This window comes from Cydia fagiglandana, chromosome 1 (assembly GCF_963556715.1).
Source record: "Cydia fagiglandana chromosome 1, ilCydFagi1.1, whole genome shotgun sequence".
Classification (NCBI taxonomy): Eukaryota; Metazoa; Arthropoda; class Insecta; order Lepidoptera; family Tortricidae; genus Cydia; species Cydia fagiglandana.
In genome coordinates, this window is record NC_085932.1 from 24,918,009 (window position 1) to 24,933,064 (window position 15,056).

Sequence of the window (15,056 nt, forward strand, 5' to 3'; positions counted from 1 at the left end):
TCAAAAATGTGTTTCGCTAACCTTATTTGCAAATTGCAAAAGCTTAATTCAAAGTCACGGACAAGCATCGTGTTGCGGATATCAGACCTCGGCCAAGGTTTGTAATTATGTCACATCTCTTAGGAAGGTGTTTTTACTGAGACTGCGGACCGCGCTATTGTGGTTCATTTCCGATTTCCTCGTAATCTAATCGCCTACTATTGTTGTTGTATTGGAATAGAAATTAGCCAAAAAACCCGAAACAGTATGTCTTCGATTTACTCGTACTGTAAGCGCTCGCTAGATTCAATTTATTAATATTATTTAATCGGACACGTATTGTTTGTTCGCTGTTTTAGAATTGTAATGTAATAAATAATTCGCATCGTTGATGGCCCATTGAATATGACTCACGGCTGTCCTGTTAAGGCTTGTAATGGTTCTTACGGGTGCTTACTGATTACATTTCTAGAGCGCAAGCCTTGAACTTGGTGTCCTTCAAATTCTGCTCCGTATTCTGTATCAGTTATTATATAAATAATAAATCGTGTATTTTTCGCCTAACTTCTATGCCCTCGTGAAAATGATTTTAAACAAAGGGGACATAATACCAATGACCTAACCCTTTCGAATATTTCGATCATGTTTGTTGAATGTAAACCTTGCTTTTTTGATTTCAGATAAGATTTTAAAAATGTGTTTGTGTTGTCTTACTAAAATAATAGGTAATTGATGGGAAATGGAAAGATTAATTAACAGATTGTGTTTGACTTAAGTCATCTAAAGTTGTAAAATGAATACATAACTATAAAGCTCTAGCAATTATATTAGATACCTATCTAGTACTTATACAGACACAAATACAAAAAGTTGATTGGTTTTGGTTTTCGCTCTATGATCAGGGCGCGTAGCCAATGTGCCAATCATTAACGTTCTGTAGCGTATCGTAGTCATCTCTCTCTATCACTCTTCTCCACTAGCGCGACAGTGACAGTTGCGTTTCGTTCGCTACGGAGCGTTAACTATTGCTCGTTGGCTACGGATCTGACATCAGTTATACCTAACAGCGTATTTGGTTTCAGATGAAAGTGTTCATGGATATGAAGCCGGGCGGGTCGCTCTGCACGGTGCTCGCCACCATGTTCCGTTTCAAGTCGGAGCAGCGGTGGCGCAAGTTCGACTTCCAGGTCGGTAAGGTATGCACGCCGCTCGCTCGCCGCACGCCGCCCGCCCCGCCCACGCCCGCCAACCGCCCCGCAACGCTCGCTCACCACTCACCCCGTTTCTATTCTACAGGGTTCCATGTCTCGAAAGCTATTAGATTAATTAATGTTATTAAATAATGTTATGGTTGCGACGAGTTTAGACGATGCGAGAACTCGCATGCGAGTTTCATTACGGGTCGGTTGAATTGGACGTACGTAACCAACAGTCCGCAATGTAACTAAAATCGTATGCGAGTTCGCACGCCGTCTAAATCGGCCTTTAGTGTTTTATGTAAACCCACACGATTTGATAGTTTGAGAACGAATAGTTTTAATCTAATACCGTTCAAGACAATGGGGTCCAGAGCACACGATGCTAGATTGGACGCAACGCGCGTGTGAGTGCAGGATTACGTTCGTGTGACCAATCCTGTATATACTCTATACACATGGATAGCACAAGTGTAGCCCTAAAAAGACTACCCGTCCCTTTAGTAAATGCAGATAGAAAAAGGCACTAAGTTGAATGTGTCATGTTGAATAAGTACTGTTATTTGACATTTGCTTAAAGTATCTTAAAAACATGTAACACGTTGATCTATAAAACTTGCAATTATTTGTTTGACTGTAAAAATATGTCCATATGTCTACCTTGGCATCAATCAAGTTATTTTGTTTTCAATTGCCTGACGTGACTGAATGACACGCAACTGTATCTGTTCGGTTCGGACGTTTTCTCGCTCTCACACGTATCAAAATGATGGATGACTGAATGTTACTAACAGCCCTTTCATTCATACCGCAAACCTGCGCGTCCGTGTCGTAGTCCAAACCACACGCACAGAGACAAGTACAATATGTAATATGTATAGCTACTATAGCTATTGTACAGCAAACACACTTTTTTTTAAATAAATACCTACCACTTTTTTTTGTAAATATCACGAGTGGAATGGCACCAAAATGTTGTATTTTCAAAACTTATGTCTTATATACTTGTGTTTTTTTACTTTTTTTATATAAAAGACACCTTAAGAAATTACATATTCTAATATAATTTCTAAAATTTTATTACGGTATACATATCAGATTTTTGCTTTGAAACATATCTTTCCATTATATTTGTTTCATTTCATGCCGGGTCCATTGTGTTTATTATGGCTTTTTGAATAAAAAAATGGTAATAGTTACGTAATTGATTTTGTCGTAACTTAACAATTCGTTGGTACTTTTATCTGTTTTATAACATTTTTGTGTTTGTAACTAATACTTCAAAAGTGTGATTTTGTTACTCACATCAGCATGTATTTACTGTTATCATATATAAATGATCTACAATGAAATAGATCTTCAGAAACAACAGGTACATGTAATCTAATTTACATATACTACTATTCATATTTACGTTAAATTGTTCAGTTTTTAATCAGACAATTGACAATTGTAACTTTCACAAGAGTCAAGAAAGACTGTCTTCTCACATGGGATTCATTCTAATCTGAAATTATATTACCTAAAACTTAAGATAACGTCGGCCTAAGTCGCAAACCTCGTAACTCCGTTTCAAGGAAATTAGTAATTGCTAGAGTCTGTGCGGAAAGAGAAGAGTCGTGGGATTTGAGGGCGCGCCAGTGCTATTTTATGGTTTTTGCTATGCTGACAACACTGGTCACGTGATTATAGTACGACACTAAAGTTCATGATACTTGAATCCCTTTTGTTCCGGTTTTTTACCACGGCTTACTAAACGGAGCCTGGTGGTGGTGTCGGCTCGTCAACTCAATCCTCTGTTTTTATATCTCAGATACTAAAAAGTGACTGCGATTGACAAAACTGCTAAAACTATTTAAGAATCTGCCCAATACAACTGTAATTTTAGTACCAAACAAGATACGAGTCTCATTTATGTACTGCCTAATCTGTGCAGTCCAACAGTTATTAAAACCAGGTAGATTGGGTAGAAATTGGGCAATAGAACTGTAATTTTATCTGGGATATATTTCACCCATAAGTAGGTAGGCCTTATTGGGATATGTCCGGTTCTCTCATCTCACGATATTTTACTTCGCCGAAAAGTCACTGCTAAACATGAAATATAATTTCGTAACTAACAGAACCTACAAATAAAGAAATATTTTATTAGAAAAAGTTTTATTATTTGTAATCTAAGTCTGAATTAAAATATTCAATGTCACTTATGTCTGAGCTAGCTTCAAAAAAACCAGGGACACTCATAGAACTCTTTTCATCTGAACTGGATGTGCTTGAATCCGGCACGTAGATTACGAATTCTTGCATATCACCTACTTAGCGGTCTTTTATTCGAGATACCGTAGGTACTTTTACACAATCCTGAAAAAGAAATTACATATAAATATGCATAAAATGGCAAGTATCAAGACTATTTGTCAGTTATTTTAAAGATCATGAATGACCTGCATATTTATGAAAATTAATATATTTTGAATGAATATACTTACCGATTATGTACCGGAGACAAGTTACTTAGGGGGCTTATTAAATAGGTAATTATTTAATATTAAATACAACATCAATACCCGCGATTGTGAAAAAGTATTAAATTCAAATACAAGAAAACTAATTTCAGCGTTTTAGAAAATTCATCGTCTAAGGTGGTGAAAAAGGGATTGAAAGTTTGTATCGATATCAAAAATTTTTTCGAGTGGTGGACTTGAATCTTTGTATTTAAGAATATTATTAAAAGACAGGAAAAGTAATTTCAGCGTTTTGTAAAATTCATCCCCTAACAGGGTTAAAAAGGGGATGAAAGTTTGTATGGGGTTAAAGTTTTCTTTTGAGCTAGGAATTTGAAACTTCGTAAAAAGATATAGGTATTATTAAAATACAAGAAAACTAATTTCAGCGTTTTTGAATTTCGAGCGGTGGACTTGAATCCATACATACCCCATTTTAAGTTAAAATGGGGTATGTATGGATTCAAGTCCACCGCTCGAAATTTTTTTTGATGTCCATACAAACTTTCAACCCCTTTTTCACTACCTTAGGGGATGAATTTTCAAAAACATTTTTAACCCATTTTAACATTTTAAGGGGATGAATTTTACAAATCGCTGAAATCACTTTTATTGTCTTCTAATAATATCCCCAAATACAAAGATTCAAATCCCGCGCTCGAAAAATGTATGATATCCATACAAACTTTCAACCCCATTTTCACCACCATAGGGGATGAATTTGTCAAAATCGCTTCTTATCTCTTGTACACTTTATAAATGCAATCTGGTGTGCAAATTTCAACTTTCTGACTTTTGTAGTTTCGGCTCTGCGTTGATGAATCAGTCAGTCAGGACACTTGCATTTATTTTATATATATAGATTAAATACAACATCAATACCCGCGATTAGCGGAAACACGTTCCGCGACTTTTTGTAAGTCGATAGTCGGCTTTTAGCCGTTTTCTTCCCGCTGACAAAACCGAACAATGTTAAATATAATTTTCCTTGTGGTTTTATGTACGGTTTTATCGTGTTTTGAAAATTTTTTATACATAAAACTTGCGGTTTTTGTTAATAAAAATATACATTGACAGAAGTTTGTTTACTTTTTACAAAACAGGTGTCAAAGGTTTGATTGCCATATAAAATTTAAAATGTTAGTTCCCGTTTCTGCCACGACTCTTCTCTTTCCGCACAGACTCTACCTTGGACAACAATACTTAAAGTCGCAAACCTCGTAACTCCCCCGGAGGTGTTACGAGGTTTGCGACTTAGGCCGACGATATGAACCTAATGAAACCTTAATTAATTGAGAAATTAGTTGCGTCGAGTAGGACTCCAATAGGAAATGATTTGTGTATCGTGTGCCAGTGCTAGTTCAAAGATCCGTTCCAGATAGGTTATTGATAGTTATTAAAAGCTTACAACTTCAACTTCTTTCTAACATTTTGTTTTGTTTCTCGTCCCTTCCCCCGCACCCCTTTCCAGAACCCGTCGCGCAAGGACCTGAACGTGCAGATGATGATGGAGATCGAGTCGTCGCTGCTGGGCGCGGAGGTGGTCCGCTCGCCCTGCGTCTTCATCCGGCCCGATGTTGACAAGCCCACCGCCAACAAGATCAAGGACATCGTCGTTAACCGACAGGGAGAGATATGCGGTTTGTTCTCGTTACTTAATTATTGTTGTACGCAAGCATGACACCTTTAACGTGACAAACAAACTAGAGATTGCACAGATTAAATAACATCTCACGATTGAATACTTTGGGATTTTACTGACCAGCTACCCAACGTAATCGTAGTTTAATTTCAATTTGTTAACCTATTCGACGCCGTGTCAAACACAAAAGCTGTCACTCCGGACGCCACGTCATCGAAGTGTCAAAACTGAATTGAACTTTATGCATATGTACGTAGGTCTATGTTGCTCTGTGGTCTGTGACCGATAAATCAGTCTTTGGCGTTAGACCTGCGTTGCGGATATATCGGTCATTGGCGTCCAAAAGGTTAATCAACAACAACGTAACTGAATGTTTTGTTGGTTGCAGAAGACGAAGAGGATGCGACGCACATCATCTACCCGAACGTGGACCCGGTGGAGGAGGAGTACGCGCGGCCGGTGTTCCGGCGCGGGCCCAACGTGCTCGTGCACTGGTACTACCTGCCCGACAGCCACGACACCTGGGCGCAGGCCGATCTGCCTGTGCGTACTCTGTCACAATAAATAATAGTACTACCGTACAGAAAAGAGACTTCTTACAAACCCAAAGTTTGACAGCGGTTCAGGGTCGAATCATGCTTTCCTTTTCTAATATATAGCACAATCCCTTTCGGCTATTTAGGGTTGTCAAACTTCAAGTGATTATCTTATCTGTGGTCGTGCACGCAAAAGGAAGTCAAGTGGTGCCAACCCTAATAATTGCTCGGAGCAATGCTGAGCCGAACGGAGCCGAGTTCGACTTAAGTGAGGAGTGTCTTCTCCCACTGACTCTGTGTGACAGCAAACTGAGAACAGTTTTGTCGAGCTGGTTGTCTTGCTTATCTAAAATTGTATGGTATACTGGTACTGAGTAATGAACCGTTTGCCGTGTTAGGTTGACGTGCCGGAAACGGCCAACTGGGAGTGCACGCGCAGCGAGCCGTGGCGCGTGACCGCGGCGTGGGTGCTGGACCTGCCGCAGTACAACGAGTGGATGAACGAGGAGGACTACGAGGTGGACGCCGCCGGCAAGAAGAAGGTAAGAAACGTAACCGCCGTGTCAACAGGTGGACGGAAGACAGCTGGGAGTGACGTGCATCAAGCCGTGACGCGTGACCAAACAAGTACGACGAGTGGACGAACAAGGAGGACTACCGACGAGGCGGACGCCGCGGGCATGAAGGTTTACTCTCATCTGTCCCTACATATATCTTCATTCATCTTATAATATGGTGACCATTAAAGGGAACGGAAGTCGTGTATGGGCCAAAATGCCTGTTGGTAAACATCAAGACACGGCTGGTCACCTCAAATACTAATGGAAACAAACCATAGAAACCTTACAAGACTATTAGTTGAGTTGTAAAAGACAGAGTTACGATCTGGGTCGTTGTTAAAGAAATAGGTAACTACAGTCCGAACACGACCTAAAGCTTGAACACGCCAAAACGTGGGCACATAAAATTACAAATAAATAGAAAATAAAGGTCTAATGGAGCGAAATATATATTGAATATAATTGAAAATATTATAGTTTATCATGCTAATATACTAGACTATCATTTCAGCCTCAGGATTTGACATGTCACAGACTTCGTGATGACCAGGACACAGGCACTTTGCACGACATGATTACTGTATGTTTAAGTAGTCCAAGCCAGAGTTATTTGCGGATAAGTTGATAATATAACTTTAACAGGTGTCTTTTTCAAATATTCATTGATATGGGCCCAGTCCATTGCCATCCGCCTTCATTTATTACCATCCCCCAAAAGTACCCTTTTGGCATTGTCAGCATGTCCATCATGTTAATACCCCTTCGTCACTGTTATAGTGTAATGATAACACGATGAATGCTACCAAAATAGTAACTGTGAGCTGTGGCTTCTTTAAAATAGGTTTAGGTCATTTTCGCAAATGTTTCTTGCATATATTTCTATAGTCAATGTCCCTTATGCGAATCAATTAACGGCATCGCTTGATGCAATCACAAGTAGCTGGCTCAACCATAAATAATGGGGATACTTAGCATTATTTTTATCTTGCAATCTTCGGGAATGGATTAGCAACTCATAGAAGTCAAACTTTTTATTTTGTGTATTGCTTGAAGTATGTATTTCTATAGAACCATCGTCTAACACCTAACACGCTCAAATACGTTAAAAATGATCAAACGTTTTAATATCCTACATTTTGCATACAAATTTCATTTAGCACCACTATTTTGGGAGCAGATAAGCTCTTGCTAGCTCTTAATCTAACTCGACTTCTCTTTTTGTACATAAATTTGAGATATTTGTCCGTTTTTTGTAACATAAGAAAAATTAGGTTTCGGTCTTTATGTAAGAACGCTGTATGTTCCTAGTTTCTTTTTTTTTCTCATTTGTATCTCGTGTTTTTCTGCTTTCTGGTTGTCTTTCCATTCATTGACGTCTCCGCAACATTTCAAAAACACAAAAACTAATCGATCCTCGATATATTAACATTTTCACAAGTTTCCTTAGCCTAATCGACTTTTCCAATGCTATTGGTGCAAAGTGATTTCGCTCCGTTATTGTTTAAAGCTCGTTATCATGAAAACGAATCATACAATTGACAACTATTGTGGTATCATATGTTCCTCATACTATAGCGATTTTAATTTAAGTAAAGAAATAAAATTTAACCACCCTTTACAAAATTTATAAGCAAAAATGTGTGCCCACGTTTTGGCGTGTTCAAGCTTTACATGCATTTTTGCCGACTGAGATCGTGTGGAGAAAATGAGACACGACCTCTCATTTTTGCGAACTGAGAGGTAAGCGGGCTCTCTTACAATGCCTGGGAGCAGGAGCACGTATGTAGAGCGTAAGTTACTTCGACCATCTGGATGTGATGCGTTATGCAACTGTTTACTTGTTGGTTGCGCGCTGTAGCCTGATAAATTTGCTATACCGGGTTTATTTCTGCTCCTGCGTTTACATTATAATGATGGAGTGTTATTTTCCAGGTGCACAAGTTCCGTCTGTCCGTAGAGGAGCTGATGCCGGGCGGCGAGACGTCCAGCAAGGGCAAGAAGGGCAAGCGCAAGCGCTCGCCCTCGCCGCCGCCTCAGAAGCAAGCCAAGAGAAAGAGGTACATTGTAGTGTCCACTCAAACTGGATTTTTTGCTGAAAGCGGTGGTCTTTCTTTTTTTTCGACATATGAACAGTTTACTATAATTATTATATCACTTGCATGAATTAGAGGTATTTATAATATACCGGTCAAATGCGTGTCAGACCACGCCTTTTCTAGAAAGACTGATTAGAATTCATTTATGAAGGCGATTAGAAATTGTAATGTTTGGCGCGGCCGAAGTGTTCGGCTGTTTTTTTTTTCGACCAAAATTTGCTTTTTACGCCGAAACCTTCCGAAACCGAAACGAGGTGGTCGTTTTTTCATACACATATTTATTTTTTTATAATCAGGTACAAGTAAATTTAATTATTGGCGCTAACAATGACTACGACTAACTTATTTAAGTTTGTGCAGCCGCGTGACGAAGAAGCGCGACAACGATGGCGACGACGAGGAGGACGCCGCGTCGCGCGACAACACCGACGTCGCGCCCACGCCCGAGCCCGAGCGCCCGCCCGAGAGAGAAAGTAATTCATCACCAACTAATGTCTAAACATAACACCAGTTTTAAGTGAAAAACATCCGCCAATCGTTAAACCACGGCTCCTATCGTTATTACTAGATTGATTGTCTAGTTTTGTCTAATTATAATAGCCTTTCATGTCATTACACGATCTCTACGGCGTCCGCTGCACCCACAACAAAATGGTGTCTGTTAAACCACAGAGAGATGCCACAAATATAAACATTTAAAGCCATTTAGAATTCTTATTTGCATGCTAATTTTATCCGCGTATGATTCGATTTTTATACCACATCCGTTCCATTGGACTATCTATGTTATAATATTGGCGATTTGATGAGAGTAGTAACAGCCGTAGCGCTCGCAGCCCCCGCCGCGGAGCCCGCGCCCCCGGCGCCGGCGGCCGAGGCGCCGGCCGAGGCGCCCGCCGAGCCCGCGCCCGTCATGGACGCCCACGACGACTCGCAGGGCAAGCACAGCGACTCCAACACGCAGGTACCCCCACCTACATACAGTCATCTTTACGTTTCCTCACTATTTTTTGCTAGTCGACAACCATTGTGCCTATTTTGCGCAAGAAAATGGGGCAGCGCTACTCTAACCGTCCCGACTCTTCCACGAAACTGCAAAGCGCGAAACCGGAATACATACTAATGGTCTGCGTGTTAGTTGTTTCGAGCTAATCGTAACCTGCCCACTTTACAATACAACCTCATTACATTGTTCTCTGAAGACTTCGTCCCCAAACGGCTCTGACCAGTATTTCTTTCCGAGGCATTGGTTCCTAGGTTACGAACGACATCCTTGACCAAGTTTTCAGATGTTGATCCATATTACTTATAGACTTCAAGTCTCCTAACAATATTGTTATCTTTAATGGATGGCAGGAAACGACGGTGAAGGAGGAACCGGAAGACAACGTGACGGACCAGACGCACCACATCGTGGTTCCGTCGTACTCGGCCTGGTTCGACTACAACTCCATACACACCATCGAGAAGCGCGCCCTGCCGGAGTTCTTCAACGGCAAGAACAAGTCCAAGACGCCCGAAATCTACCTCGCCTACAGGTATCTTATATTTGAAGATTTTGCCAGAAATATTTAACAAACTTTAATACATAATACATTTAACTACAGAGGTTGGGTTGGGGTTGGGAATATTACAGGCCAAGTCGACAAACGCAAGGGATACGAGGCCCGTAATTCCTTTTCAGGTCGAGTGCTTTTCAAAAACCAATATGTATTTTAAAGTTCAATATACAATAATAGATCTTTCGGCCTGACGTGGTGTGGGGTGGCGCCTTGAATGCGTTGGTGGGTCGCACGCGCTGTAATACAATGCGATGACCGCACATGTTTTGCTATAAATTTCAGAATACTTCTAAACTTATGAGTCCACTGCGATATTTTTTTATGTAGAAATATATTGTGTTGTGGCGCAGGAACTTCATGATCGACACATACCGGCTGAACCCCACGGAGTACTTGACCAGCACGGCGTCGCGGCGCAACCTCGCCGGCGATGTGTGCGCCATCATGCGCGTGCACGGCTTCCTGGAGCAGTGGGGGCTCATCAACTACCAGGTAACATACTCTCACGCAGTCCTTGCATTTCCTGCTGCCTGCCATGTGTGTTAGCTATTGCCGAGGCGGTACGGAGAAGTAGCGCGCCGCTTAACATGATTTACATCGGTTAACGACGTTAACGGCGGTATTATCGTTTGGTTGACGTTATACACAGTACACTATATTTACAGCGTCACATAGTATGGCAAGACAGTAATCGGACATCTCTAAAGAAATTGAGGCTATACAAGTAATACAACTACACAGTTAGCCAGGACGTACTACAATTAGCCGGGGCATTTTTGATGCCATCGCGTTTTCGCCTAAGGTTGTGGTTCACACACGCATATCCAGCCGGTTTTTGGTTGATCCTGACATTCCTGATACTAGTGTATGTATTGTGATGCAGCTGGAGGCGGAGTCGCGGCCGACGGCGATGGGCCCGCCGCCCACCTCGCACTTCCACGTGCTGTCCGACACGCCCTCCGGCCTGCAGCCGCTCAACCGCGCCGCCTTGCCGAGACCAGGTAACATACACATCTCTTCTTCTTCTTTCCATCCTGTTACCCCCTGCTGGGGTGTAGCCGGTGTAGGGCTCGAATCTTTTCTTCCACTGACTCCGGTCCTGGGCAGCTTGGGTAGCCTCCTCCCACCCCATCCCCAATACCCAGCTCTTGCTCCACAGAACGGTGCCAAGTCGATTTAGGGCGACCATGTTTCCGTTTGCCGGGCATCTTCCAGGTCAGGAACATACATATACTGACTTGATATCTAGCGAACTTTCAATAAAATACGAGTAACAGATCATACGCATCTATTTACCTTCGTCTTGTGTCGAATCAGTGCTGAGGGATGTGACCTCTTGTTAAATTTCCTCCTCTTGTAAATAGGAGGAAATTTAACATTTCCTCCTCTTGTAAATAGGCCTCATAACAGCTGATATCGCAGGTATTGCGGATCTGGTCGGCCGCTTGAGTTTATTAAATTATATTGACTATTCGTACACGATATTGTAGTTATTAGTATTTTTTTCTCACTGAAAATCAGCGTCGTTGCATTATGTGCTCCGACACATGCTGAGTGGTATCCTCTTTGAGACAACAAGTTACAAAACCATATCTTATAGGTATTTAATATCTGTTAATCTTAAGATTGTTGTGTCAAATATTTTCATTTCTTTATGGTGCTGTATTTTTTTCTTGTTTCATATAATGAATGTGTTACAGTGGAGACCGCGGCGGTGCCGAAGACGGAGGCGGGTCTGCCGAACGGCGTGGACACGACGGCTCCGGCGGCCGCCGTCAAGGCCGAGAACCTTCTCGAAATGGGCGGCGCGCCGGGACTCAAGCTCGACCAGGTTGCCCACTTTGTACTATCTGTGGCCGGTGAATTTGATACAACTGGAGTGAATTGATTAAATAAGTAATAGAAACATCGATGTGTACAAAAATCCAACACGCAACCTCTTTCCGAGGAAAACGAAACAATCTTCAGACAGTGGCAGAATAGTAAATTACTATTTGTTGTCACATACAGTATATAACTGAACGAAAAGCAATTACTCAAACCCGTAAATGTTTAGGACATACTGAGCAACTTTTACCATGTGACCTGCCCCGAAAACGCGGAAAAAAATTAGGATGTTTCATACATTTTGCTGGTCTGATGTTGAAATTTCCTATGGGAGAGTCAATATTATTTTCGCGATTTCGGGGTTGGTCCCATAGTACAAGTTGCTTAGTATTACCTAAACATTAACGGGTTTGAGTAATTGCTTTTCGTTAAGTTACATACGGTATATCCTTGAAACATCGCGCCTAAAATATATGTGTTCTTCCAGTACCGAGGCGGGGCGCGTGGTCGCGAATGGACGGAGCAGGAGACGCTGCTGCTGCTGGAGGGGCTGGAGCTGCACCGCGACGACTGGAACCGCGTGGCCGCGCACGTGGGCACGCGCACGCACGACGAGTGCATCCTGCACTTCCTGCGCCTGCCCATCGAGGAGCCCTACCTGCAGGACGGCGCCTCCGGTTTGTATAAGCACAGAATAAATAATAGTACTGCCGCATAGAAAGGAAACTTCCTACAAAACCGAAGTTTGACAGCGGTTCAGGGTCGAATCATGATGTCCCTTTCTAATATATGGAACTATCCCTTTCGGCTATTTAGGGTTGTAAAACGTGTGAATGCAGTAGGAGTTTTGCACCCCTGGTATAAGTACAACTTGACTATAGGGGACGGAGAAGGCGCTGCTACTGGAGAGGCTGGAGCTGCATCACGGAAACGTACATTACTTAGTTTGTCCACGAACCTTACAATCGTAGCACGTTGAATTTAGCGCGAATATCGATTAAGTTGTTGAATGTGACATACGGTTGTTATACGTGGTGGGTTTGCTAACACATAGTATTGTTACATACAGGTGGCGTGCTAGGTCCGCTGGCATACCAGCCGATCCCGTTCAGCAAGCAGGGCAACCCCGTGATGAGCACCGTGGCCTTCCTCGCCTCCGTCGTGGACCCGCGCATCGCCTCCAAGGCCACCGGCGCCGCCATGGCCGAGTTCGCCGCCATCAAGGTAGTTAAGCTCTGTTTTCCTAGGATAACGGTGCCGTCATATAGCGGCCGTCTCAATACAAAATACAACTTATCCATATTAAGCCGTATTATTTTCTGATTGTACCAACCGGTCCCGTCAGCAAGCAGGGCAACTCCGTAATGGTTCGCTGCGTTGTACCCTATAAGATATAACCTCTCCTTAATCCCTAACCCCCTTATTCATAAACGTCTACTAAAGTTGACAAGCCTATAATAATCGTTTGTCCCTTTCCGACGTATTGCTATGATGGAAAGGGACAAACGATTATTATCGGCTTGTCAACTTTAGTAGACGTATATGAATAAGGGGGTAAATCTTTAGTAGTTTTGGAAATGATGATATGAATTAGTTTATTAACGCACGTGGAGAATGGGTTACATTTTTAGCTAAAATTGCTAGCAGTCTCACCAAACTACCTTTTATGGAACTTACCTAGAGATACCTTTTCGATACCGATGCGATATCGCGTCCTCAGGACTCTTGGTGTTTTGTTTATACTGTGATAGTGCTGATGAAGTGATTGACGTATGGTATAATAATATACTCCGCTTGGTACTCTCTTCCCGTCTTTTCTAGATCACCTGACTGACACAAGCCTACGTCATCATGCGACAGCGCTTTATGATAATATGCGATAGCGCTATATATAGCGGCCATGTTATTGTGACGTAGGCTTGTGTCACTCTGGGAAGAGAAGAGCATGTTTTATTAGAGTATGGATTGTCGCACGCCCGCAGGACGAGGTGCCGGCGGCCATGATGGAGGCGCACGTGAAGGCGGCGGAGGCGCACGGGCCGGCCGCCGCGCTCGCCGCCACCGGCATCGCCGGCACCGCGCCCGACCTGCCGCCCTCTAGCGGTAAACACGCACCTTTTATAACATACATTCTTTTCTTTGTAATATACTTATCGATGCCAATTTGAATATGGAGCTCATACTACTCAGACGAAACTCCTTTTACTATCGGACTGAGACTGAAATTGCGAATAGGAATTGGCTGTCTCTTGCTGTCTTGCTCAATGTGGCTGACCTGTTTTCTATGATACATTTTGTCGTTTTTGCTGTTTGGCATACTAAACGTTGTTCCACTTTTGTCACCTGTCACTATGCCTGTCACTTTCGCACTTACATACTTGTTAGAACGTGACAGGCATGGTGACAAACGATAAAACTGCGAATGTATGATTAAAAGTGTAGGTAACATTTTTAAAGTATTGAGTTTTAACCAGCTTTGCGCTGGAAGCCCATTTGGAACATTTATAACACCGGCGCTGTTGAAGCTACGCATTTTGTTTTCATGTTCGCCGGGGCGCCACTCGTTGCGAAAGTACAACGTGGTTCGTTCGCGTTCAGCGCTTTGAGTAATATTTTCCGGTAGTAGAAGAGCGGACCGCAAATTTTCTAACCGACTTGATACCACGATGAAATGCACAATGGTTTCCCATAAAAGTGATGCTAAGTCCGAATTCGATAGTCTGCCACGGCGGAACTTGCCGAAAGTACGAAAAAGAAGGCCACTTCCGGTGCCAAAAAAGGGGGTTGATTTAACCCATCTGATACCGAAATAATAGTTATGGCAGCAGTTAGAAATTTACATGTAGACACATAAAAGCGAAGTCTGCCAGTATTTTTTTTGCCGGAAGTGCTTGGCAGACGCTCTCAAAGGTGGCCACCGGGACCCCTAATTTAACCCATCTGATACCACCATGAAACCAATTCCAGTCGGTAGGTATGAACCCTCATGTCAGGAATATATAAGTCTGCCAAGGCTTTTCCTGCCGGAACACCTTGGCAGACGAGATTATGTGAGCAAGGTAACCATCGGTTACCCTACACTAACCCATCTGATACCACCATGAAACCAATTCCAGTCGGTAGGTATGAACCCCCATTTTAGGAATATATAAGT

At 42.4% G+C, this 15,056-nt stretch overlaps 1 protein-coding gene across 1 annotated transcript in view; it reads left to right on the forward strand.

The window, feature by feature from the left end:
• LOC134667768 (SWI/SNF complex subunit SMARCC2) overlaps window positions 1–15,056 on the forward strand; it is a 29,006-nt gene that overhangs the window by 7,684 nt on the left and 6,266 nt on the right. Inside the window, exons 3-16 of the mRNA XM_063525184.1 lie at window positions 1,062–1,175; window positions 5,151–5,319; window positions 5,710–5,864; window positions 6,256–6,399; window positions 8,350–8,474; window positions 8,874–8,986; window positions 9,329–9,477; window positions 9,870–10,051; window positions 10,426–10,567; window positions 10,959–11,076; window positions 11,776–11,906; window positions 12,390–12,579; window positions 12,972–13,126; window positions 13,885–14,005. Coding sequence (XP_063381254.1) covers window positions 1,062–1,175; window positions 5,151–5,319; window positions 5,710–5,864; window positions 6,256–6,399; window positions 8,350–8,474; window positions 8,874–8,986; window positions 9,329–9,477; window positions 9,870–10,051; window positions 10,426–10,567; window positions 10,959–11,076; window positions 11,776–11,906; window positions 12,390–12,579; window positions 12,972–13,126; window positions 13,885–14,005 — 2,008 coding nt within the window. The remainder of the gene's footprint in view (window positions 1–1,061; window positions 1,176–5,150; window positions 5,320–5,709; window positions 5,865–6,255; window positions 6,400–8,349; window positions 8,475–8,873; window positions 8,987–9,328; window positions 9,478–9,869; window positions 10,052–10,425; window positions 10,568–10,958; window positions 11,077–11,775; window positions 11,907–12,389; window positions 12,580–12,971; window positions 13,127–13,884; window positions 14,006–15,056) is intronic.